The sequence below is a fragment of the Hetaerina americana genome, unplaced genomic scaffold, assembly GCF_022747635.1.
Source record: "Hetaerina americana unplaced genomic scaffold, ioHetAmer1.1.p SCAF_12, whole genome shotgun sequence".
Taxonomy (NCBI): domain Eukaryota; kingdom Metazoa; phylum Arthropoda; class Insecta; order Odonata; family Calopterygidae; genus Hetaerina; species Hetaerina americana.
The window spans coordinates 7,083,515-7,110,924 of record NW_027286292.1 but is presented as its reverse complement, the minus strand read 5'-3'; the positions used below and the strand labels follow the sequence as shown (position 1 = coordinate 7,110,924).

The 27,410-nt window shown below is 35.4% G+C and overlaps 1 protein-coding gene across 1 annotated transcript in view; it reads right to left on the bottom strand.

Annotated features, from left to right (window-relative positions):
* Positions 1-353: 353 nt before the first annotated feature.
* Positions 354-27,410, bottom strand: part of Gdh (glutamate dehydrogenase, mitochondrial) — a 55,009-nt gene continuing 27,952 nt past the window's right edge. The window contains exons 2-9 of the mRNA XM_071582634.1: positions 13,094-13,294; positions 12,926-13,012; positions 11,863-12,050; positions 10,820-10,936; positions 7,406-7,567; positions 4,449-4,653; positions 1,768-1,922; positions 354-1,676 (exon numbers count right to left, since the gene is read on the bottom strand). Of these exons, the coding sequence (XP_071438735.1) occupies positions 1,560-1,676; positions 1,768-1,922; positions 4,449-4,653; positions 7,406-7,567; positions 10,820-10,936; positions 11,863-12,050; positions 12,926-13,012; positions 13,094-13,294 (1,232 nt within the window). The 3' untranslated portion in view covers positions 354-1,559. The remainder of the gene's footprint in view (positions 1,677-1,767; positions 1,923-4,448; positions 4,654-7,405; positions 7,568-10,819; positions 10,937-11,862; positions 12,051-12,925; positions 13,013-13,093; positions 13,295-27,410) is intronic.

The following is a 27,410-nucleotide window of genomic DNA, read 5'->3' as shown; positions in this document are numbered from 1 at the left end:
AGTTTTGATTTCACACCCAATACTCCATAAAATATGCTTGAGAGAAAATTCCATATGTATTTCTGGGTCGCATACATTGATGTTTGAGGTCATGCAAGACCACTTTTCCTTCATTTTTAACAGCTTTTAACAGAAAATAATTATTTTATTAGCTTTTAAAAATAACTTTTATAATAATCACTGGCAACTCGCTAATTTTCTACGCCACCAAATAATGTCATAACTGAAACGCCAAAAATGCAATGGACATCAGGTCATTAAATCAAAGTGGACCTCCTTTACACAAAGTAAGAATCAACAAGGTTTAAGAATAGGTTACACATTCTTAGACAATGCAAGAAGAAAACACATAGTAGAATACTAATACTCCAACAATTTATTTCCCTCATACATACATAACAATGACAATGAAAAACTGCGATTATTTTACACTTTAGTTAATTTAACATTCACAATTCACATGTGGTGCCAGGCACTTAAAAACATAATTTGTTAAATGCTTGAGTTAATGAAGGCAATTGTCTAAGACATTTCATGTCTAAAATTTGTAAGTGAAGCCAAGAGAATGGCCTCATAAAGCTTTTTTTTTGAGTATTCTAACCCTAAATAAACTTTTTAGTAAAAATATCTACTTATCACCAATAGTTTGGGATGCTAGGCACATTAATTATGCAATGAATATTTGATGGTTTATGATCAATGAAGTCTGACTGAAACGTCAGTAACATCTTTATAGTAAATTGATCGAGCATGTAAATTGTTATACAAACATAAATATGATACTACACTGGTGTTCTCAGAAGAATGTCATACACTAATATGACATAGAAGCCAAATGAAATGGAATGAATTGGCATCTTAAATCTTCCTAATTCAGGCTATATTTCTCTTTCAACAAAGGCGATTTCGTAAGGCTATCCTATTTATTATTGCAGTTTTATATATATACATTAATAAGTTTGGTGATCTACATTTCATGTTATTGATTTGAATGATGTATAGTAATAAAGACACATGAAATTTTCAAAAAGATGGTTAATACAAGCTCTCTCTTGCCAGCGTAATACACATATCCAAATGCATTTAGAAACAAAAAACATCACTGCGATGAATCCCAGTTAATTAAGAGATGTTCCAAACTCATATTAACCACCATTTAAAATACATCTCATGCATATCTCCTGCTCCAGCACAAGTATTTCACTGTGATCTACATTTCATGTTATTGATTTGAATGGTGTATAGTAAGAAAAGACACATGAAATTTTCAAAAATATGGTTAATACAAGCTTTCATACGCCAGCATAATACACATATCGAAATGCATTCAAAAACATAAAAACATCACTGTGATGAATCCCAGTTAATTATGAGATGTTCCCAACTCGTATTAACCACCCTTTATTATACAACTCATGCATATCTCCTGCTCCAGCACAATAAGTATTTCACTTTACAAATTTTTAAGTAACTTGAAACTTGGCTTCATTTTGCACCTTACGCCAACCTCTTTAGTTTTCAAAACACTTTAAGTAAGAATGTGATAGAAAACAAACTGACTAGAAAGTTAAACCAGCATCTTTGTAAGTGGTGAAAATTTTTTCGATGGAATTAACATATGCAGCTGTTCTCAAATCAAGTCCAAGGTTGAATTTCATAGCAGTTTTCATGATGGCCTGTAACAACAACCCATAGACATGAACAAACATAATGATAAAAAACCAGTCATGTTTCAATCTTCAACAATGAGAGCAACTTTGTTCTCACCCTTGCTGAGCGTTCCATTGTGTAGTCAAGGCCAGAGTGTACAATGTCTTTCTCAGAAGCACCTGAGATACGCTTCTGGAAAGCCTCTGATGGGGTTACTGGAATCCTACCACCAACTCGACCAAAGCGTCTTTCTAATGACTCTTGGACAGACTCTGTAGTTAAAAAATTAATCATGTTCATGTTACTACTTTATAATATTGCTTCCAATAGCAGATTAAAATATAAAATACATTAGAGATTTAAAAATTTTTCCCAATTTAATCAGCATGGAAATAATAATTAAAAAATTTTCTAAAACATCCCTACAGTGGGCCATCAATTAAAAATGTTAGCAGTTTTGGGTTAGGGTCCATAAAATTGGATTAAGTTGGCTCAAGGCCCAGGCCAGACTGTTAGACATCCAAAATGTTCACTTCTTTCTCTGAGTTACACAATAACATAATTTTAGTGGCTTCTTAAAACATAGCCAGCGAAAAAGAAAAATTTCACTAGCTTTAACCTGACGTAAACTTAACATTAATGTACCTATGGTCGTAAAGCAATGGAAAACGAAATAGCCGAGACCATAAACTTGATTGGCACTCGGATAGTTTAAGTGAGGAGGGAATAAAAACAAAGTAACAGGTAAGGGGGAGATAGGAAACGCACACTAGGTCACTTGGGTGTGTTTGGGAAACTGACCCACGCGTACCCCAATCACACACAAACAATGCGAAAATAATAAATAAGGAAACAAACTCGCAACCACTCGATCACTAGGGTGTGTTAAGGAATAGCAATCACTCTTGTGAATTGCATTCACACGCACACTCAGTGTTTGCAAGGATATCTCCTGTGCCAAGGACCCTTTGTAAGTTCACGTTTGCAGTCACTCAATCGCTCTGGTGAGTTTAACCTTAGTGAATCGCACAACAAGAAAAGATGGCATGAAACTTTGGAAAGAATCTGGATGAACCCTAAACTATCTTCAGCCCCCAGATGGAATTGAACTGAATACATTACAAAGAATATTTTAGTATCTAAAGTAAACTCTCCATTATCTGTGTGCGGATTATCAGTGCTACTCTCTTCCCTGCACCTGGAAATTTACAATAAATTGCTGATGTAAAGATAATTAAATGCTTTGAAACTTCTATATGCTTCAAGAAAAATACAAGTTTGAAATTCCTCAGCTTTCTTGAAACATTTTAATTTCACAGCTTTCTTGAAACATTTTAATTTCACAAAATCATAAGTTGCCAATAGTATTTAATATTTTAATTTAAACATTCATAAATGCCTATCCATACTTTCTCCATCATTTTTTCACTCACATTCATTAGCCCTGAAAATTCCATATTCTCCTTAGCAAGCAAATATATAGTTTTCCTATGCAAAAAGTAAGTTATTACCTATCTAAAATGCATTATTTTAATCAGTATTATATGGCGAGTCTCCTGGCAAATATTGGTTTAGCTTTTCAAGGAAAATACATCCTGCTATTCATAGTTCTCTGCTCTCATGAAACTATAATTCCACCTTTATAAAATTGCAGAAAAATGGACAAAAAGTACTTTTCATCACTAATACAGTAATTAAGAATGAAAAACGGAACTTATATTTGTTTCTATTAGGACCATTCCGTGTTTTTTGATTATCCATACTTCCTCATACATCCATAAGCACAGATAATTGAGAGTTTACTGTAACACCACAGGAATGTATAAGTTTCAGCAACCTATTGTCAATCCCAAATTCACTTGGTTGTCAGTCCATGGATATCATCAGCCATGTGAGTCAATCATTGGATATACCTGTATATTGGATTTTTATTCTTAAAAATTAGATGGAATGTTACCAATACCCATTGATTTTTCAATGGATTTACATAGCCTATATTTTGACCACAGATTAATGTTGACAGATTTGAAGCTATGGCTAAATGACAAATTATTTTGTATGGTTTACATATATGACCCAATTTATTAGTTAAACAAATTACTTCAATTATTAACTTATTTTTATCTGAAAATATAAAGATATTATTGGTATATATATGTAGTGAAAATAACAACTCTCACTATTCCACATTATTGAAATATTAAAAACTAGAAACTCTCAAGAGGACATCTTTGAATTTATCATTCCATCGCTAACATTCTGTATCCACTCACCTGATTTCACAGTTAATTTAGCACAACTGCTAACATTAATACAGAGAACTTCTATTTCCATTAACACAAATAGAAAATACATTTATGAGTACAGCAGTTTCTGTGTAACATATTGGAAGTCATCAATGAAAAAAAAACAAAATATAAAAGCATTGAAAATTCCTTGAAATCAAAATTAAATCTCTATATCAGTGATGCACAGCCTTTTCACACACAGCATATTTCCCAAGTATGCGGGTCACATAAGGAATAATGTAGCAATACAGAAATTACTTCCAGCATTTTAATTATTTTATTTCACTATTAGTTGCATGAAGTAACTCTCATATTTTTCATATTTATAACAAAAAATTATTAAAATGATCAGAATATAATGAAATTATAATGTGAAATTTAATAATTATTTAATTAAAGTAAATCATAACCAACATGAATCAGCTTCACAAAAAGAAGTAATTGCATTGCTAACTAGGTGCTCTAAATTAAAGTCAATATTAATGCTAGCAATAGACTTGCAAATCTTACCTAAAAGATGATAGTTAGATTCCCTTTCATATTTGAAAGTAAGTCGGCCATAAGAGACATGATTCAGATTTTTCAACCACTCAAAGAAAGAGACGGTGACACCTCCTGCATTTACATAAAGATCTGGGATAACAAGAATATTTTTATCAATCAAAATCTTATCTGCAGCAGGAGTGATTGGTCCATTAGCAGCTTCTGAAATGATCTGAAGAACAAAGAAGTTTTTAGAATAAAATTGGGAAGAATTCATTATGTTGTACTAATTGCGAAGCCTTGGGGGAGTGAATTTTAGAGATAGCATAATTCAAAACTTAGAGCTCTCTAGGCTTACTTATAGTAATTTCTATGTTTTATAGAATAGAAAAATTGAAATCCTTCTGGAATGAAATTCAAAGCCTTGACCCAAAAGTTACTATCATACTGCTAATATTGAAATATTTCCTCAAAAATTAAGCAATAGCATGATGAAACTTTCATTCAAATATGCATTATAATGACAAGTTTTGCTTTTAAATTACAATTAAAACATTTCCTTTTCTCCAAAACGTTAACTTAGTTTTGCTTAGCCAATTTCCATTGTAAAATAATATTGTACCTGATACAAATAGAAGTAGGCCTAGCTAAACCTACAATGAATTATTGTTTGAAGTGATTCATGACATGGTCTTCCAAATGAAAGGTAAGGTGATTCATGACATGGTTTCCTCTGGAAGGCCGTTACGTTAGCTCAAAAAACAAAACCTACCCCTCCCTTGTATCTGACAATGAATGATAAACCTCATGTTCCCTCGCTAGAAGAACCTAAGGAGAATAAGTTGTACATATTGCCAAAGGCATAATAAATATTGCATGTCATTTAAAGATCCTGAAGTCACAGGATGAATGTTTGAGTTTTTAAAATTCTCTGAAGTCGCATTGAAACTTAACTTGTTTTTTCGGTCAGTGGTTGTGGGAGATAAAAGAGTCATAGTATTGGTAAGGAGATGGATGGTTAGTGGAAGCACAATTGATATAATCTTGAGCTCAGGGAGATGGAGGTTATAGACACCCAAAAAATAAAGGGTAAACAATGAAAACTGCTTATAATGTTACGTGCCTTCTTTTAGTTAAAAAAGCCCCTTTTGAGACATCAACCAAATTGCTTCCAAGGGTACAGGGGAACAATCATTGTCAGCAACTTTTACTTAAATCTTCTTGTGCTCACTAATGAAAGTACAGAGTGGAGGGAAAGAAGATTAATATTAACTTGGCCACTTATTTAGTTTTAAGCAAACATATTATGGGAAAACATGCTCTTTCTTATTTGTTTCTGTAGAAACTGCAATCAGAGAGCAATGACTTAGGCTAATTTTTCTCACTATTATCCTTCCGCATTTTCCTAATCAGCAGTGAAAGAAGATAATAGCTCATCATTTGGCCTAGGCTAAGCATTGCAAGCTTGACAGTGTTATCACAACATCATAAAAGAGACTGATGCAATAAGCATCACCCCACACTTTCTGTAAATAAATCAAGTACCATGAGTTTTTACACCCATAATTCAAGTAGCAGAGAACAAACAGATGAACAGAAAAATAGTCTTCTTATTTTCAAAGCTGCTATATATAGTAATACAAAAAAATTGGTGAAAATACAACAAATACGATGTATTCATACAGGGGGCTACACAAAATTTCCGTGAATTTTCTAGTAAAAAGTAGACTTACCTTACACCTTAATTTCCACCATCACCTTCAAAGTAGTCACCTCTGGAACATATGCACCCCAGTGATTTTCCCACTATTGGAAGCAATCCTGGAAGTCTAAAGTTTGAAGGGCTGTAGTCATTCTGGGAAGAGGTATAAGCTGCAGGGGGCTAGGCCAGGAGAGTAGGGAGGGTGACAGACTCTTGTCATGTTGTTTTTTTGCCAGGTATTCCTTAACAATCAGCAAGGTGTGTGCGGAAACATTGTCATTGTGGAGGAACCAGTCTTTATTCTTCTACAACTTGGGATGTTTGCCAACATTTCCCTCAAATCTCTTCAAAACCTCACAAACTTAGCAGGGACAGTCTGACCAAGTGGAACAAACTACTTGTGCACAAGTCTTTTAATTTTGGAAAAAGCATCAGCATCAACTTTATGTTACTGCAAACTTAGCATGCTTTTTTCAGCCTAAGAGAGGATGGTGCCTTCCATTATGACAAATATCACTTTATTTCAGGGTCATAACCATAGGCCCTAGATTCATCACCTGTAATGACTCAGGATGGGAAGTTTCGATCATCTTGAACTGTTTCTTGCAAATCAGCACGGACCTGAATCCACAGGTCTCATTGGTCGTTGTTAGAAAGCAAGGGACAAACTTTGCTGCAATTCATCTCACGTTCAGCTCATCCACTAGAATTTGTCATCATCTTCTGTAAGACAGTCCAAGTCTTTCACAAACATTGAATACTGTCTGCCATCTGTATTTGCCAATCACTTAATGCACTTTGATGCCCATTTCTGGTATTGTCCATGTTTATGGTTGACCCAAATGTTTGCCATCCTTCACAAACTCCTGGCCTTCCTTGCAAAACATTTACTAATCAAATGTTCTTGCTTGACTCAAGACATACTCATCAAAAGCCTCCTTCAGCCGGCTGTGGGTTTCAGCTGCATTTCTTGAGCTTAAAACTGAATGTATATGCATTGCTCCTTAGCATCAGCCATTAGATATCTGCTGAAGCATAAAACCACATCGCCACATAAACAGCAATTACTCTCAAAGATATGCACCTATGATGACACAGCTGGGCAGAGTTGCAGCTGAATGGTACACCAAGAGTAAACAAGTAGTATAACCTTGTACTCCTTTTGGTTTGGGTAGCATGTTCAAATTCCCAGAAATTTTGGGTAGCACCTCATATGTACATGAGGAAATTGAAAAAATAAAACATTTTCTTAATAGACTTCACACAGAAGTGATTGCTGTACCTTAGCTTGAATCCTGTCTGCATTGTCCTTTGTGATTACTTTCTCAATAGCAGCAGGCACCAATATGTCACAAGGTTCATACATTAAGCATTCCCCCTCATAGGCTTCTGCACCAGGGAATCCAACAATGGTTCCATTTTCTTTGTGGTATTCTTCCAACTCCTAATGATTGAATCAATATTTTAAAAATTAGTCTATTAATCACATTAGTGCATCTACCTATGCATCATTTAGTACTATTTAGGGTAATTGATATTAATGGTGGGAAGAAATAATGCATAGAGGACAAGAAAAATAACAGAACAATTGCAAAAGGCAGCTCCAATTACAAGATGCCAGAGGGTCCACATCATTTAAGGAACCGTGATCCAAGAAGAATCACAAGATGAACAAAAAATGTATCACCAGAAATTAAAACCAGGTTCTAGGGAAGAAAGCCAGAGCAAAAACTGCCAACCAAATCATATATGTCCCTTGACTCAGTACAATTTAAATATTTACTAAATCTTAGCAGTCAATTGATTTCCTGTAGATTTTGGATGGTGCCAGAAAACTAGAGCACAACATTACACATATTTAAGGTGCAATTCCAAACAATATATCAATCAATTTTCAATACAAACAAGTAGAGTTTCTCTGTCTTCAAGATTTGGCATCACTGCACTCATAACCCACACTGTGATCTTTGTCAGGGCACTAAGTGACCCATCCAAAGCCAAAGAAAAGCTAAATGAAAAGGATCAAGTATCAGGAGGGAGTATCATTTGTTGATGGCACTTTCCATCAAATTTGGAACTTTTACCGATTTTAAACTTATTTTATGCATAGTTACCAGCAAAATGTTTAGTAGTAGGGCGTTCACAGCTAACACACAGACTTGAATACACATGAAATTTTAGATGAGAATATACTCATTTTTAATATACTGCATAATCAGCCAAAATAAGATATTTTAATTTTTCAAAAAATTCACAGTAAATGCAGTAGCACATCATACATTTAATTATTCAAAAATTATTTTTGAATAAAAAATACCACCCACCTTAAAAAGTTAAAAGTACCATTCATGGCATTAACTGAACTTACACTCAAATCAAAATACATGAAATCATAAATTCAGGTGCTGAATGTTGCAGCAATGAAGACCTTTATGGATTAAATGTAGCCATTTAATTCAGAATGGATTTTGGCAGTCGACCACACAATAAAATCAACACGAAAAATTAAGAAAAATAAAAACTCACAATATCATATACTGAAGTAATCAAAATACTTCTTCAGTCATCCATAAACTTTTTAGTCAGTGAATGGTATGCACATGTAAAAGCTTTCGTTATATTTTTTTTGGATGGGTTGATCTTAAATTTAGGTCATCTTCCTTTCGGGTAAATAGCATGAAATCAGTCTCCTCTCCCAGGTCCCACAAACAACAATAAGCAACTACTTATTTGTCGTGTGTTTCAATCTCATGAATACCCAAGGTATGAAAATAATTTTCCGTGAGCAACCATAAAACCTCAAACTGGTGCTTGTCTGTCTATCATACTTTAACTTCTGTGTTCTTTAAAAGCACTATGTTGTAATACATCAAATGAAAAACCTTAAAAGTGGCAACATTCACACTTTAATGAATTTTATCTAAATAATATTTTATACAATTATAAATACCAATTTGTTAAAAAAATAGAATGAAAATGAAGTTTTAAGTGGAAATGTTAAAAAAATATTAGCTGCATCCATTTATGATGTTATCACTATTGTTTGAATTATGTGAGTGGAATGCACAACCCCGTATGCTGTTCAAGCACTTTATTAATCAGCCAGGAATAATACTCATCCCAGGATTGTGCTTATTCGAATTATTAAAGCTCAGCATAACAATATAAGTGGATCCTTAACTAATGATGATATTTATCAGCAAATTTTTGTTTCCCTTTCTGCTTCCAGGTGTTTTTTTATTCATTTAATGATACATTTTCAGTCACTTGACACATTCACAATACAGTATGCAGCCAAAATTTTGACCATTCCTTTAACATGGGAGATATATGAGTTAATTGTAACCAATAATCAATGCCCATTTATGGGAAAGAAAAGGTATTAAATAAATTAGTTTCCTTGTCAGTTTACTGTCCACAGCTTGAGGAAACTGCAGAGATATGACAGCTATGAACATTTACAGCCCATAAAAACTGCCAAAATAAATGACTAATATTGCTTATTATCTGGTAATGCTTATGTATATATTAATTTTTATGTGAAATGCGATTATAAAAATCAGTGGTCACTATACATCAGTGATTTTCTTGAAATTAATTAATTTTGTTCACAGAGTTCTCAATGAATTTTTAAAGCTGGACATTGCTTCATGTCAGATTCAGGCATAGCCAAGCAGAAAAACAATCAAGGTGCTGATTAAAGATGTTTGCCTATCAAAAACTCTCCAAAAGAGTTGAAATTGAGAATACATTTTGTGAATTGTTCCAAAGAGGAAATGGAGATAGAATTAAGATTTAGTGCAAGTTAAATGCCTTTTTGGTCAACATTCACCTAGGTTAGAATGCCTAGGATATGTATTAAATTTATTCACAATAAAATACAACTTCATATATAAAAATATTTCAATGGTGATTTTAAAGTTCCATTCTTTCTGTACTAGCATTCAAATTTCACCTAAAAATTAGAAACTTTCTAATTTTAGGATCTATGTCCCTGAGATATTATTCAATGATGAAAAATTGCATAAGTGACACCTACGAAGCAATAACATCTATTAACATAGGCACAAACTATTTTTTCCAACCTTTATTGTCGACTACAATTATAAAATAATTTACCTTTATTTTATTATTCACCATTCTGGGGAATTTGCAATGGTAAAATACAGGATCATTCAAATACCTATGCTTAAAAACGTCCAGATAGTCCTTAATGCTTATATAGATTTTATCTAACAGGAAATGTTTCAACTTCTTCTTAGAAACTCTTCATGGGGCAATTTTATGCCAAATGGCAACAAATGTGCATTATACACTGCAGCAGAATGTCAAAGCATAAACTCTTTCACAAGTGTTATGCTCATGCATTTGAGTATTGGCTGTAAGCTGGCTTGTGACATTCAAAACATAAGTAAGCATAGGTAAAAAATATGCAAAAAAGGCAGGGTTAAAAATTTTAAGAATTTAAAATATGACTGGTAAGAGTGCAGTACAGGTATTTTAATAATTTTTGGAAGGATGTAGGTGATCCTTAGAAAAGAATGCTATAGCTCAAAATATGTATGACATTGTTGGAGTATTTAGCAACCATTAAATGTATATCTGTAGGAACCTCCACTTAATGTTAATCCTAAGATTTAAGAATAAGTTTTGATGTCATAGCTTCATTTTTATTATGGATATCAGTAATAATTACCTTGGGGTCAATTCCATTTTTGCTGTATATAGAGCCATCATACTCCATCACTCCAATGCACACAGCTCCAGCACGTACAAAGTATCTCATTGTATGAAGACCCACATTACCAAATCCCTAGAATGAGCCAATTTGTCACAATCTTGTTACATCATACTGGAAATGTTAACTTTTATGGGCATGTTGAATCAAATAAAAATGTTAGCAACTTTGGAATTAGGACAGTCCTTGAAGTCATCCTTGTGAATATTATTTTTAAACTCATGCTAACAGATATTATGAAGCATATAAATTTTCATTTCTTAGATAGCTACATTGTGACAGCTGACTATTGTTCATAAAAATGGAGTTGAATATCTCAATTTTATTTTGAAAACCATTTTCTACCATATTTCAACTTATATTCAGCACACTGAAGATTGATAATAGCACCAATTTTAAAATGTTCATGGTTAAAAGCATAGTTTATATGAAAATACAAAAAGACCCCTGCAAAATATAATTGTATATTAGTCACTGATAGAAAAGAGCAAAACAAAATTGGAAGAATTCATTTTAGGAAAGGATCAAAAATAATCAACCATGTTTTACATAAATTTGATGAAATATTATGTATCACATTCGAGCATTTCAAGATAATTCATACAAAATATTAAAAATATTACATAATATGGCTATTATGTTTTTAAGGTAAATCTTAAAAATTCTCCCTGAGAACTAGCCAACACCACAACAGTAGCTTACATAAAAATAATTTTACATTTTTTCAGTGAATGTCCAAAAAAAAAGGAGTCTACTTCAAAAATGGTATTTTTTTCCACTCCTAACATATTTGAACCACGAAATATGTTCCCGTGAAAATAACTTAATATGCATTTTCATGATAGTTGCAGCTTCTCTAGTAATATAAAAATATTAATGCCTACAATATTATCAAAAACTGTACGCAGCTATTCCATTGCAGTTGTGATGAACCAATAGTTAACCATTAACAACTAGTTAATAAGCAAGAAACTGATTTCGCTTCTATCGACACCTCTCACCTGAATAATGAATGTTTTACCACCCCATCCTGGAGTTGTTCCAATCATGCTCATATAATTTGCTTCCATAAGAAAATTTTCTGTTCCATGAAACACACCACGACCTGTGGCAGAGATTCTTCCATGAATTCCACCCTGGTTGATTGGCTTCCCAGTTACACATGCATGTGCATTTATATCCAGATGACCTTAAAGAAAAGAAATGAATACCTACAGACACTCTAAAAGATACCATTCTACATTCAAATGATCAGATAATTTTTTATCAGGAATAAGAAAATATATCATTGTGTAATATATTTGACCTATGGGATTTGAACTGACTGTGCCAAATACTCTCATCAGACGGATTGTTTCTCTTTACCATTCCCAGGCACTCATAAATTTAAGTAATTCTAAAAACAAGGCAGTAAAGCATTTCATTTCATGGGATTAACAAGTGAATTGGTGACTCAAAACCAAGTCTTTGTAATCTTATGTAAGTTAAGCTTAATATGTAAAAAAAATATAAAAACTCTTCCACACAATTTGATGGAAATAGGTTAAACAGGATTGACGGGGAGATAGGAAAAGCTACCCGAAATCTCAACGGAAGACATACACCATCTTTTGGCAATTAGAACTTAACAATTTATACAAAGGCAAGAAAGTCTTGCCAATAACAAAAATTATTTTTTATCAGATTCCTCAAAAATTTACAACTCTTCCTAATTTATTATTGAGCAGTTAATCAGCTTTTATCCATTCATCACTTTATCCTTTATTTCAAAGCACTTGAAGGCACTAACTTAACACTGACGCTACATTAACTTCTGCAGGGGCTATTTTGATTATTTCCTAATCAAATATCCACTCCCACAATTAAAACAATCCATTGTTTCTTCTGAAAAAAATTTAAAATTAACCTACTAAAAACATATCTGAATACTTTTCAGCTAGTTTCATTATTTCAACATAAATTTTGATAGTAAAAATTGCAATGCATTTAGTTGGTCCGTGGATGATTTCAGAATGCATGAAACTGCATGTACTACTTCAATAAATATATTATGGATATCCTTACCTATGGTTTTGGCGTATGTGTCAGAAATCCATGACATTTCTCGCTCTCCAGTTCCCATGTCAGGAGCAGGTACATCAACACCAGGCCCTGGATACATGATATTATTATTAATCAGCCATAAGAATGCAAAACGATTCTGAGATACTTGCTCCGCAAATCAATTCCTACCAATGAATCCTTTCTTGGCCAACTCAAGTGTAAATCGTCTCGTTATTTTCTCCAGCTCATGCTCACTGTATTCCTTTGGGTTGATTTTCACACCAGCCTTTGCTCCACCAAAAGGCACATCAACGCAGGCACATTTGAATGTCATTAATGCGGAAAGAGCTTTCACTTCATCCACATTTACATCCATCGAATAGCGAATACCTGTGAAGAGAATAAGTACATTAAGCACTATTCGCCTCCAATTATTAGGAACAAGTACAAAATTAAAATTCCCTATTTTAATTAATATAAACTTCAATATGATGTATGCAAATGATACATTGGCAAGATCAAGTTTTCAGAAAAATAATAATGGAGAAACTGCATCTGGGCACCAAGACCAAACTTCAACATTACTGGGTAGATACAAGGATAACACATTTAAATGAGAAGTGAAATCTGATTGTTTAGACAGAAGCATTCCAACAGCTGTACAAGGTATGGGGGCACATAATTCCTTAAAACAACAAATAATATAGCCTATCAGTATCTCTCCAAATTCCTATGGTATATTGAGATGCAAGGGTTGCGGTAGTCCAGAGGTTGGCCTACTGCACCCTCTAGTTAGTAGTCCAACCCAGAGGTTGGACTACTAACTCGAGGACCTGGGTTCGATTCTCGGGCAAGTCTCTTCAACCACCCTCAGCTCCACCCTAGCTATGCAATTTTTCAGGTACCAGATCTTCCTGGGAAACCATAACCGGCACAGGGAAAGGAACTGGCCCCCCTACCCTGATGTGTGAATTTCATAACCCGACGGGCCTAGTAGTGGATGAACTCTATCACTACCTACCAAACCGACCTTCGGGTTGATTACTGTGTTCATGGTTTATTATAGATCCATGAGGTAGAATTTATTCCAATAAATCCAATCATAATTGAAAAACTTTCTTAATTAGATGATAATTGACCGAGCAAAACATGAGACTCAGGGAATCACTGTTCAGGGGGTAAATATTGGCATTATCAAATGGCTGCAAGTGAAAATTACTTCAATTTGTTTTTCCTAAAACCAAAATGTAATATTGAAGGCATTTTTTCAGGGATGCAAAACATTCCAAAGAGTCATCTTAGTTCTACAATCTGAAGCATGGTATCACTTACTAAATATGATAGATACATACACAGTCCATCCAATAAATACGCAAACTAGTGCAATCTGGCAGCCATGATGCAAATATAGCACCACCCACTAGTGGCGCTAGTTGCCTGAGACCCAATGAGCCATCTGTGTTTGGCAGATTGTGGTGTATAGTATCAGTTATGTTACTTTCTGTTGTCATTGTTTTTAGTGTTTTTCAGAAATGGAAATTGACGAAATTACAGAGCAAGGAATCAGCATCAAGTTTTTGGTGAAGTGCGGTGAAAGTTGTCCAGAAATTACTGAAATATGGACAGCTGTTTACAATAATAATGCTCTAAAGAAATCTCACCCCCTGTGACTTTTTCCTATTCCCAAAATGTAAAAATGTGATGAGGGAACATCACTGGGAAGATGTGGACAAAATAAAGCAAGAGCAACTAAAAAGCCTAACAGCCGAGGACTTCCAAGGGTGCTTTAAACAGTGGGAAAGAAGATGGAATAAGTAAGTACATAGGGACGAATGGAGAGTACTTAGAAGGGGATAAGGGGGGGGGGGTAGACTAAATTAGGCCAAATAAAGTTTTTATAGTCTCAGTTTGCGTATTTATTGGACAGACCTCTAATGGAATGCAATTGAAACCTCTCACACACATTCTTTTGTTAGTGCTATTTTTGTATAATAGTACAGCATTTACTAAATGCTAAAGTTAAGTCACATTAATAATGCCCTCTGGTAAAAGTTTCAGGAGAAATGCACATTTCAAGCACCAATTTAAATGGATGATTCAACAATTGAAAATCTTTTCCAACCTTTGTTTTCATGAACAAAGAGTAAGCAATGAGACATTTGGTAAAGACAATTCTTTCAGCAAAGTAGGAGAATTTTAAAAAGTGGTTAGAGAAGCTAATGAAAAGATACTACAATGTTAAAAAGGTGAATTTATGGCCATATTGAAAAAAAGATCTAGTGCATGATTCAAAGAGATGCCATCTACTAAAAGCACCAAATTTATCTATCATCTACATGTAAGCACTGAACGTACACTATTTTCAAAATAAACATTACTTTTAAACAATTTCATAATTAGGGGCAACATGTGCAAATGCAATTTATGAATGCATGTGTGAATGCACTTAATATTGTACACGTATAAATCTGTTTAATCTCCTACATTTTCACAGGGTTTTGTAGATAGAAGAGGTTCAAGACAATTATTTAATTTATCAAAACAAGTAAATACAGCTAATCTTGAATATTTTAGGAAAAGAATAATAATGTTAATGACATTTTATAAAAATAATGATATTTTACATTCCACAGAACATAGAGAAGAACAGACAACATGACTGAAAATTACTGGGTCCACAGGTTTTAAAGAATCCAGACTCAAGTGTGAAGTTTTTAGAGGGAATATACTGGGATAGCTAATCTGGAGAGCTGACATATCCAATGCTGATTGCTACTTATAATTCCTGCCAATATTCCTCACCACTATTTGATAATATGATAATAAATTCATTGTAACTATTGTTTGATTCATTGGCACTTTCCTTCCAAGCTTCCATATATGTAATTTCCATAGCTTTTTTGCAAAAATATTTAAATGCTGGTAGGGTCCTTCAGGGCGGTGAAAACATTGGTTTTGGTACATTCCTTCAGGGCTTCTCTTTAAATCACTTAAATCGGGAAAAAAATGTTTTCCTATCACATACATGACCAAATAATGAATTTGGATCACTTGTATTGACCTTCAAAATATAGATAAAGATATCTTAAATCACAAACTTATACATACTTGCTTCGACTATTGTCTCATTTAGCAGTAACATACACGTATCACCGCATGGTGAATCAAGACTTTTGGCTAATGACATATTTTTATCACAGGTGAATGCATGATTTTAGAAGGATCACCAAAACTCGTTATTATCATCAGTCTCATCAATTCATAAATGAATCTAACATTTCACCCCTTAGCCAATGAGACTGGGATAAACCTTGACGGAGCTCTCTAATCATCAATAACCTAAAGGTATGCTATTAATAAAAACTGAATTACAGTAGTAATATTAATACTATCACCAATAACAAAATAATCTGTGAACACTTGTTACATTCACCACTGGAGTGTGGTTCTATTTGAAAAAAATGGGAATTTCAAGCTGTTGATTTTTGCTGGGTATAATCAAATATGATAATTAGATGTAGCTACATTTTGTTTTATTACTACGAACTTTCTTATAAAAATGTATACTTATTACTACAAACAAGAAATGTGAAACATCACCTATCACATCAGGATAGATCCTGGAAGACTGAAATGCATCATCACTTGATGTCAAAACTTCACCAAGTGTAAGCATTCCAATGGATTCAAGCTTAAGTTAATTCCCTAAATGGCCCCATACTGATATTTGTCTTTAGCACAAGTGACCTTTCCTCCATTCTCTCATCCTAAATCAGGTTTGACACCAAGGAAATCTAGAGCATACCGAAAGGTCTGGTTTTGGTGGAATATGCATTCATTAGGCTAAAGTTTAGTTTTAAGGGGCCAATTCCATTCCATGTTCAGCCTTAGATTTCTCAGAAGGATCTGGAACCCAAAAAATCACAAAGCTGAAGGTTTTCACAACTTCATGAAAGTTCAACCTCTTTTGTGATACGTGACTAATGGTAAAATTGGAGTCTGTTAACTTTTAGGTAACAAAATTCCATAACTATTATATGTACAAAAACATTTAATGACAACATTATTAATAATATTAGACAAATAAAATGAAAAAATGCTGTTTATTGTAGAATGTATAACATTTTTCCCCACGAAATATGCGAACAATTCCATCATTAATGAGGTGTTCTTACCCCGTGTACCCTACGGCGGGGACCGCCGTCCGTCAGACACAAGCAACAATGAACAAAACTCTCGAGGAGAAAATCGGTCCAATGACAAGAGCAGAATGAAATCGTTTTGCGTAAAGATCAGGAATTCAGCGGTGTGGCCCTGTCTGGGCCTAGGTCATACAAGGACCCGAAAGACCAGAGGGCCAACGAGAAACAAGCCGCAATCGCCCACTTTTCGCACTGAAGAATGAGCGGAGCAGAATAAGGAATTCCACGATTTATGCCCAAATTCCCAGGTTTTCCTCAGGTTTCGGGTTGGTTTCTTTAGGAATCTTCTAAAAAATCGAAGACCGGTATTCAACCTGCCCCCAAATCACCTCCCCAATTTGAATGGCATAAATGACCAAGGGAGTCAGTCGACCGCTTCATTTTCTAAGAACTCAACCGCAAGCCTATTCTCGGAATGGGAGGTATGTACTTCCCACCGATTTTTTAGAAACCTGTCTGACAAGAATGCCGGTTCGAGAGCAATGCAATGTAATCGTAATGGAATACGTTTATGAATGTGAAACACACAGCCGAATGCTACTATATGACGTGGTACACCGTGAATTTAATATTTATTTAGCAAAAGTTAGGGATTGAAATTAATAAGAAACTTCAGCCTCTAAGGAGGGGTCTTGATACGATATGATTGATAGTAGGAACTAATGTAGCGCAAGTACAGCCAATGCGATACCTGCTAAGGCGATTTGCGCATTTTGTAAAATTGGCGCAGACGCATTACACGTTTTTCCCTTTTTTAAGTTTTCGCCTTTACGCCATCCCCTAACGCATCGCTCACGGAACAAAATGCACTGTACACGTATTTTAGAATCACGTGAAAAAATATTAAGCTCCCGTGAAATGCCGACACTAGGAGATGCGAGGTCCGTGACGAAATTCGACTGATGTGATAGGGATGTTTTGGGATTCGGAGAACAACATTTGAAGCATATCTTGAATCTTCGATGCTATTTAAAGGAATTCATCCGGAGAAATGCACGGTAAAAAACAAGACTCTCGTAACTTACTCGCGCAGCAGTTGCAGTCCACTTCACTCCTGAAGATCCAACTGCAAACTCGTGAGAAACGCAAACAGTATAAGTACACTTTCAAAAGTGTTAACATCACAAATGCGTGTGGCCAAACCGTGTCGACCTGGACGAAAATGGTTTCTCTTAGCTATCGTTGGAATAAGTAAAAGGCACTGCCTTTATCGTGATACTTCATGCTCAGTGAAAGACGAATACACATCTAAATATTTAAATATATTTATGCTGGCTAAAGAGATTATAATATCTTACTCGTTTAGTGCATTACGTTCACCTTAAAATCATTATTTTCAAATCAAGGCTGACCTGAAGTACAACTTCATCCCGAAAATAGGTAGTTCTACTTCTCGATCGCTAAAAAATCCAAAGGTTACCACGAACAATTTCGTCTCTGCAAACCGACGCGTAAGACATAAGCACACGAAAAAATCATGTATTTTCGTTCAATTAAAAACCCTTTCATGGCATTTTACAAAAGTTACGCAAATTTTCCTTAAACAATTACAAAACAGACGAGTAAAATTATTTTCCACATTTTAACACTATATTTAATTATTTTAAAGACGTGAGAGAAACAACTATCAACAATTGACGATTGATATACACTTCGGCATAGAGAATTACGACGTCGTAAAGTCTCCGCGTCAACTAAGCTTATCTTACCTAACTAAGAGTGCGTGGGTGTTGGTGGAATTCGGCATCAAATTGTAAGTTAAATTGGGGTTTAGCAGGTTGCGGCAGTTGGGTTGGCACAACTTTTACTAATTAGTAGCTCGAAGTCAAGGACACTCGCTGTTATCTTCAAATTTGATCACCATTTCAAATTCCATTAAGTTACCGATTTCTACTCTCGTATTCATCCAGAAAACCGATATGCATAATTGAAACACCATATAAGCACTTAATTACGTACACCCCACAAGACATCGTCATTTTTGGTACCCGCTTCACGAATGTGGAACTCCCTTCCCATTTTATAAATGTCAATGAAATCGGTGAAAACATTTCAAAACATTGTCTAAGAATTCGATCTAAAGCGATATTTTTTGATGTCTTAGACAGCATAACAATAATCTCTCGTAGCACATTCTCTACTTTGTATCGTAATTAAACGAGTTTTGTTAAACACTTACTTACAATGCCGTTCCTTGTTTTCTCATTTTGGATATCAAATGCGAAGCTGCCTAGGCTTTTTTCGATACAATCATGCCTTACAATGCTGCCATCATTTTTAATCTAAAACTGCTAGAAATGTTGATTCAGGCTAATTGTCTATAAAAAAGTCTGTATTCACCCTAGTGTATTTATTAAATTTCTGCTAGTACATGTTCCAGCTGTAAGAACACTAATATTAGGGTGACCACAATTAAACCGTCGGACCAAATTTTAGGAAATTTCCGTTTTTCCGGAATTTTATTTTCAAATTTTCCAAATTTGCATTATCTGCAGGTTGCTTTTCCTACGATTTATAGTATAGGTTTATGAAACCATTATTATAAAATGTTGCTTTTCATTAAATGTACATTGAATTGAGAACCAATTTCGTCATTAAAATATTTTTTTTAAATTTATTCAATTGAAAGGTTTTGTGCATAACAAGAACATGGCACGATGAAAGGTTATAAGCGAACTTACTCTATGCCCCAGGCTTTCGACATGGCCAGCGAGGAATTTAAATACGTGCAATGGGGCATAATAAGGAAGTGAAGTGCGCTCTGGGATGCTGCAATCCCAACTAATTCGCTGAAAAATAAAAATACGGCACCGTAGTTACCCAAAACAGGGCAGCGACCAATGAAAATTTTTAAACCTATGATTCTGATATTAGAAAACTTGAAAATGTGTTTACTTGATACTCCCACGGGAAACTACAATATCAATCGATTTCAGTCAATCACACTTATACGTCTCACTGCTCTTCAACCTTCCAAATCGCAAGGCATTCTATATTAATGGTGAACTATGTCCTTTTCAACACTGAGAAAATAGGTTTTTTCCCTCCCTCTCGCACCATTCCTCAGCCCATCTTTCGTTGGGGAGCCCGGAGAGTTGGCTCGCGAGTATTTTTATTTTTCCTAGATGCCTCTCCTCCTCTTTCACTCCGCCCACCCCCTGCCCATTTCCCATGAGCCAAGCGACGACGCTCACCACTCCCTCTTCCGACACTCGGGCCACCCACAGGATAACGCAAGGTCGTGGAGAATAAACCACTTTTTTTGAGTGGCTAGCTGGTTTTGGAAATGGCTCCGAGGAGCCACTTCCATTTACTAAGCATTTGTTTCAAACGCTGGTGAAACATTTCCTCCACGACGAGAAGGGAGAAGAGAAATTGATGTACTTCACGCGTATGGAATAGGTCCGGTGTATCCACCTCCGGATTGGCCAGTTTCACCCGGGATGAAGCTTGCCTCTCATGAAACGCATGAATTGCGCTTGTCCACCAACTGTTAAGCAGTATGCATCAGACACCAAAGTCATGCTTCCCCCACAATGTATCCTCTCGCCCATGAAGGGGTAAAGGATTTATACTCCATGCTCTCACCCGTCAGATAAGCTGTTATCAGCGCACCAGGTGGCGACTTCGAAAGCTACAGTATACTATATTTCCTCCTCGTGCACCTCTGTATTACGTTTACAAAAACGAAGCTAATATTTCACGTCTCCGGAATATTTAATCTACAAATTAATCATTTATAGCTATGTAACACGACATGACAAAATACCACTCATTCTTACTCTTTGTTCTGCTTTCGCGCTACATGATGCGCTCTTTTACTCTTTCCTTAAGAAGAGTTTTTTATTTATGTATGTCACCATGATTCGCTTTTTACGCCGTAAGTGAATAAATCTATTAATATTATTTACCATCTGTTATTAGATACAAGGCCTACTGTTTCATTTCATGGAAATACCAACTCCTGTTTATATTTTCGTCAGTAACAGCAATTATATGTTTTAATGCGCGTCCAAAAGAGGATACTTAAATTTATTAAAAACCCCTTTTCATCCTAAGTGAAATTACTGTCATTAAGAGGACGCCTCGATAGCTTAACTGGCTAAAGCACTCGACCGGACTTTGACGGATCCGGGTTCGAATCCCGGTCAAGGCGAATGATTTTTACACTCAGAAATTGTTGCATTGTACTGTCATGTACTTTGACTTTCACTTCCATTCCGCATTAAACATGGCCTCGCAATGATGGATAAACACAAGTCTTCTGATACAAGGGACGAATTCAAGCCATGAGGTAAGCTTTGCGATTTGCGAATATGGGAACTAGGTGGTCGCTTGTATTCGGTTGATGCAGTTAAGCCCCTAGGGAAAACTATTGCAAACAACTAATTTAGGGGCTACAAAATGGTCATTATTTAATGTTAACTAAAAGAGTCGAATGGATATGACTGATAAAGATTGACACTTGTTTTTTAAAGGAATGACATACGACATACTCTCGCTAAAAACTGAGCTAATAAAATCTTCAGTATAGGTTTCTAAAATACTTTAAGACCTGGCCTGGAATTAAACGGGAAAAGTACAAAAAATATTCTTATTAAAAACATAGTAAGTAATATGCGCAAAAAGCCGAGTATTGGTGCACGCACAAGTTAATATCTTTGGCATTTGATACATGCTTAATGCATACAAAATATCAAGTTCGCAACAGGTTATTCTTGATACAGTTGCTAGAACTTCGTGTAGAATGAAAAACGCTCAATAATTGAGCGACTCGAGTCAATATGGACGATATAACCCGGTGGAGGACCCGAGAGGAATTTACGCAGCTGATACGCCGAGAAAACACCAAATCTTTTATCGAGTTTACCTTCCATTAAATTACGGGTGAACCCGCTAGCAAATTGTTAGCTATGATAACCAATTGCCCTTGGTTATCGCACACAAACTTCAATTACTTAATAAAACTTTCGCTTCAGGCGTTTTTATTTTTTCGAGGGAGAGACGCCAGAACATCATGAGAAAAGGAATATTAAATATTTTTTTCGAATTTAAGCTCAATTCTCAAGATGGTGTCTCAATTATTATACACAGAAACGAGTAAAAAAAATTGCCTAGCACGGAAAATATTCTAGTTCCTCATGACTTTTCATTGATAGACAATCATTCCCGTGTTCAAACCTGGGTCACTTTCTTCAATTTTTCTTTACAAAAGGATCTCGATTATCCTTTCGAATCTTCCAAATGCAAATTCGGGCATGCATTTTGTGTAGCTAAGTGATGGCTTCTGTTTGAAGAAAGTTAGAACTAATGCTATAACTATAAAGTATAAAGAAAAAATACCATCATTCTTGGTTCCAGAAAAAAATTGAGTCGAGTTCAAGTCGGCTGTGAAAAGGATTTTCGCATCAATTAAAATAAAGATCAATTTCACCAAGCTATTTTTTTCATCCATCTCGGGGCCGTGGAAAACTGAATCCGAGACTACTACTTAACTCTCGATCGTGGGAAGCAGCGAGTTGCCTCACCTTCAACGCTTCTGCGAGGCATTCTTTTAATGACGAGAACGCAGCTGAAATGAATAATGGAAGCCACATGGGGCCCGAGGAGTTGCCTTGACATGAGACGAGGGGTCGCCCCATTCCGAGGGGAAAACAAATCCCCGTCATAAGGTCTCATTTTTAAGCTCAGTGGAATATTCAAAAGTTGGTTGGAAGCAACAAATGGTGGGTGACATCTTGCCGTAAGTGTGCTCAGGGAAAGAGTAGGCAATTAGGAAATGCAAGAAGCATATATGTGGAAAATTCTGATAGTAAAAATTGATGAGGATTAGAGCATGCAGGTATCGAACAACTGAGTTCACGCGGTCACAGTTAACTGTGTCCACGTAAAAGGATATCATTTACCTGCATATCATACTTTCGTGCTAATTTAGTCGGTATCAGATTCTCGACTCGGATTTGGAGATGCCAGTTCCTAATGTTCCTAATCAAGAGTCAATGTTCGGGTAGGGAATAAATACTCTTGAGGTAAAAATGACAACATTTAATTTTCCTATTCCTAAAAAAAACATTACTTTGAAGCTTGAAAAGGACAAAGAGAAATTGCATCCATGCGGAAATGCTCGAAGGTGATTGACAAAAGGACGTGTTAGCATGAGCTCCCAGGTAGCACTATGAGGAAAGACTTTGGCCAGAAAAATTCGCAGAATACCCCAAAAGAAAACATGAGAAAAGCAGCACCACCAGAGAAGTATGAGATGTCGTTGGCAACAAGGTTGCTGCTAAAGATTATTAACATAAGGATAGCTAAGAAGACAAATTACTACTACTATGCCAAGATAAGTTTGAGCTTAACGAAAGAAAGAGCTTGTGACGCCACAGCAGTTATGGATAAAAAAGAGATATAGAATAAAACTAGGTTGCTTTTGTTTTCATTGCAGATTTCGTGAAAGGGATCGAGAGGGAAAACGTCAATTGATGGGAGCGCATTGCAGAGGACAGGGGTGAACTATAGTGATACTTACTAAAAAAGAATTTGAGTAATTTCTGACTATGAGTAACGGACGAAGAACCACAATGAGTAGTGGATTAAGGGAGGCTTTTTCAATAAAACCCGTGATTTTTAAGATAAACGCGGAAGAGATGGCAAGAGAGGCATGAGAAGGGCTAGAGCAAATAATGAAAATAGAAAACTGGTTTAAGTAGGTTACATTTGCAGAACAAATCTGAGTAATAGAGGACCAACCAGGCAAGTATGGAACGAAGAAAATAAAAGCACACCGGTGATGAGATTTCAAGAAGTAGATTAATGCAGTTAAATGCCGAGGTTGGGAGGGCATAACTTAAACCAGGCCTTACGACTTTTTTAAAAGTCTGCTGAATGATAGCACGTCATGTTTCATTTATTACAAAGAATTTAATTCCAGGTAGCGTTTGTCCGAAACAAATTTAGATTACACCACCCTAAATCATGAGAAGTCGTTCACATGGCCAAACCCGAAAAACCCTTTAATATTTCATTGAATGGTTATTTAATACAGAGTAAAAGACGAACGGGACTTCTTGTACTCCAGTAGGTAGCCGCCCTTGGATACTTCAGTGAATGAAGGTTAGTTCCGTCCTTGGGGAAACTTGGGAGAGGTGACAAGATATCGCACCCCTTGGAGTTAGCTGACCGGTAAGTTCTCTCGCCAAGCTTATACACTGAGTCCTCGATCAGTACTTTCGTTCTATTGCTCTTTCGTGGACTCTGCGGCGGATCCAAAAAAAGACACTAGGAAGGGTGATCCGCCGCAGGATGGGGTGTGTCTTAGTAACATACCATTGCCTGGGCTCAAATGATTTTTGCCTTCTGTTGCTGCCTCTCCGCAGTCAGATAAAGAGCACAAAACGCTTCGTTAATTTCACTATTTCCCCGTATAATCACTATACCGGTACTCCTCATAACAGTAATCGTTTTAATTGATGATAGGACTGAACTTAAACACTCCCGTTTGAAAGAAAAAATTTGAACAAACGCAAGGAATTATTTTGTTGTTCACCCGATGGAAAAATGGGCTCTTAACGAGTGGCCGCTCAATTTCTTGCACTTTATTTAAAAACATCTACAACTTGAGAAAGTATCTCAAAAGAACAATGGGAGAACTGCATTAGCAAGGGCTACATTTGCGGTCGAGTCATACAAAAAGAAAGCAACCTCATAGTTTCGGGCTTAACTAGGTGGAAACTTTCCATACTGGAGAGAAGTGAAGTGATAACTAAGAATTGTGATTTCCACTATACTATTTTTATTTATCATTTCTCTCCAAAAAGATGAGTTTATGACTGGGATCCTAAGTGAATACGAAACGAAAAGGTTATTAAAACGTTGTCACAGTATCTTTTTCGTTGTATGGTTCTGAAAATTAGTCAACAAGAGAGGAGAGAACCGTAGTTTGGAATCTTGTGAGGCGTGGATATGGAGAAGACGAAAAATAAAACGGACGGAAATGAATATAAACTAAGTCCTGGGTGTGATATGGGAACAGAGAAACTGCTTGGAGAAATATCAACAAGACCGGAGATATGCATCGAGTAGAGCCGATCGGATACTGAATCCGTGATATAAGGGATAATGTGAAGTAAGCAAGTGGAGGGTGGAAAATACTACCCATTTGGATGGGAATAAGGAAGTTAGAAATTATGTGGAGCTGAATATGCAGCGGCAGAAAGAGTAAATTGTACATCACTTTTATACAATAGTCATCACCCATTAGATTATATTTAGGCTGGAAAGGACAGGATTCTTTGCTGACTTAGGTAATTAGAACACACAACAAAACATAGGACAGTTTACGATAGACGTAGAATTTCTTTTAAAAATACGGTTTAGACTATCCTGTAGCACCAAGGGATCTGTGAAACCAAAGGGTCCCTTAAAACTCCACGGTTATTATTAACGTATAAAAATTATTTAATAAATTCTCTTCCAAAAGATTAAGTTATGAGTCATAATACAAATTAATACTTTAAAAATTATAACTTTCAATCATCTTTTCATTGAATATTAAATTAAATTTACACTTTTTTTCAATTTCAAATCAATAAAATTACATATCGTACAAATACACAAATTTCGACCACCATACATTACTGAGTTATTCGATTGAAGATTGTATGCCCCAATAAAAGTAAAGCACAGTTTTGCAAAATTTTAACCTACTTCATGCGTCTCAGCAAAACACTATGTAATTCAGCAACTGTAGCCACGTCAACTTTTCGTCTATATGTTGTGTATACTAAGAGATTGTTCTGAAAAAAGTATTCCACAACAAGCTCCTTGAAAGGTACGCCCGCCCGTAGACACGATATTTACTTGACCTGCTCACCTCAAAGTCGCTTGTCAAGAATAATGATGGAAGTTAGAGGTACTTAACGCCACCGTTGACACAGCGTGCGAGTTACGATTACACATACCGCCAGAAATACTAACTCCCGACTTGAGATGGATAGTGACAACACTGAAGATAGTAGAATGCGAACATGCTAATGGCTAGCATGTTCTCCCTAAAGTGGCTCATCTGACATGAAGTTTATCTATCTGAGGGAATAAGAGTCCTACAGAATCGTTTTTCAAGTTGGTCAAGTATTTAAGGGTGTTAAAAAAGAAAACTACACATTCCGCAGATCAATTTTCGTTACGGGCAAAAATGATACAAAGAACCTGAAATAAATAAGGACTTTAACTTGAAGGCTTCACCAGCGAATAGTGCTACCGTCATGCAATTTTTTCGGAATTTTCTGCAGCGTATTATGAATATTTTTAAAACTCTCCCAAATTTAGCTCAATTAACACTAGAAAATCCCGAAAAAATGTTTCGAAAATAGTTGGGATATGGTTGACAGTAATGCAAAAATTTCTCTGGTGCATGACTCCCTTATATAGAGACAAACGTTTTAGATCTTGATTTTTAGAAGTTATGACCAGAAAATCACATCCGTTTTAGCAAATATACCCAGTGAATCGTTCTCAGAACAGTATGAAGGCACATTCGTAGCTTTTGAGATATGCTTTATATGTGGAGAGGTCTTGTGCAACGTTGCCATAAGTCACCGACCCATCCAGTTTGCTTTCAGACGATGCTCTTTCTTCCCTCTTTCAAATGCTATCCATTTGATTTGAATGCCTCGTTTTGAGCCATTTCCGAGGCTAAGAATGATATACACTGTATATTTGTATTTCAAACCGTCAAACATTTGTTTCCCTAAATTTCCTTTCACTAAAAAACATTCTTACCAAGCTATTATCCATTAAGACGAATGTTCAATAACCGATTTTTGAATTATTGTTATTTTGTTTAATATCGTCGAAGAAAATGCTGCTTACAATGAAACTGCTATTTACAATATCAATTTAAGAGGCGTTAATTTATAATTTGGAGATAAATTTGTAAAATATAACTACCATCATAAAATATTACCTCATATATATTTATCCATGGTGTTATGAGGAAAAAATAAACTTAACTCATCCTCATCAAAAACAAATGTAATAAAAATCACTACGGGGTTGAAGAAAGCCGTTAAACATCTAAAATACAAGGTTAAGCATCACTTCGCCCGGCCGAATCCCTAATAATGCGAAAACGCGAATCTGGATATATTGCGATGAAAACGAGAAGGAATTATGGCACTCATCTTTAATGAGACAGTCGTATGAAATATGCAAGTATGAATTCACCTAAAAACCTTGCATAAAAATATACGAATTGCAGATAGAATAAAAAGACTGGTTACTGAAACAAGATTGGCTGCTACAATTTT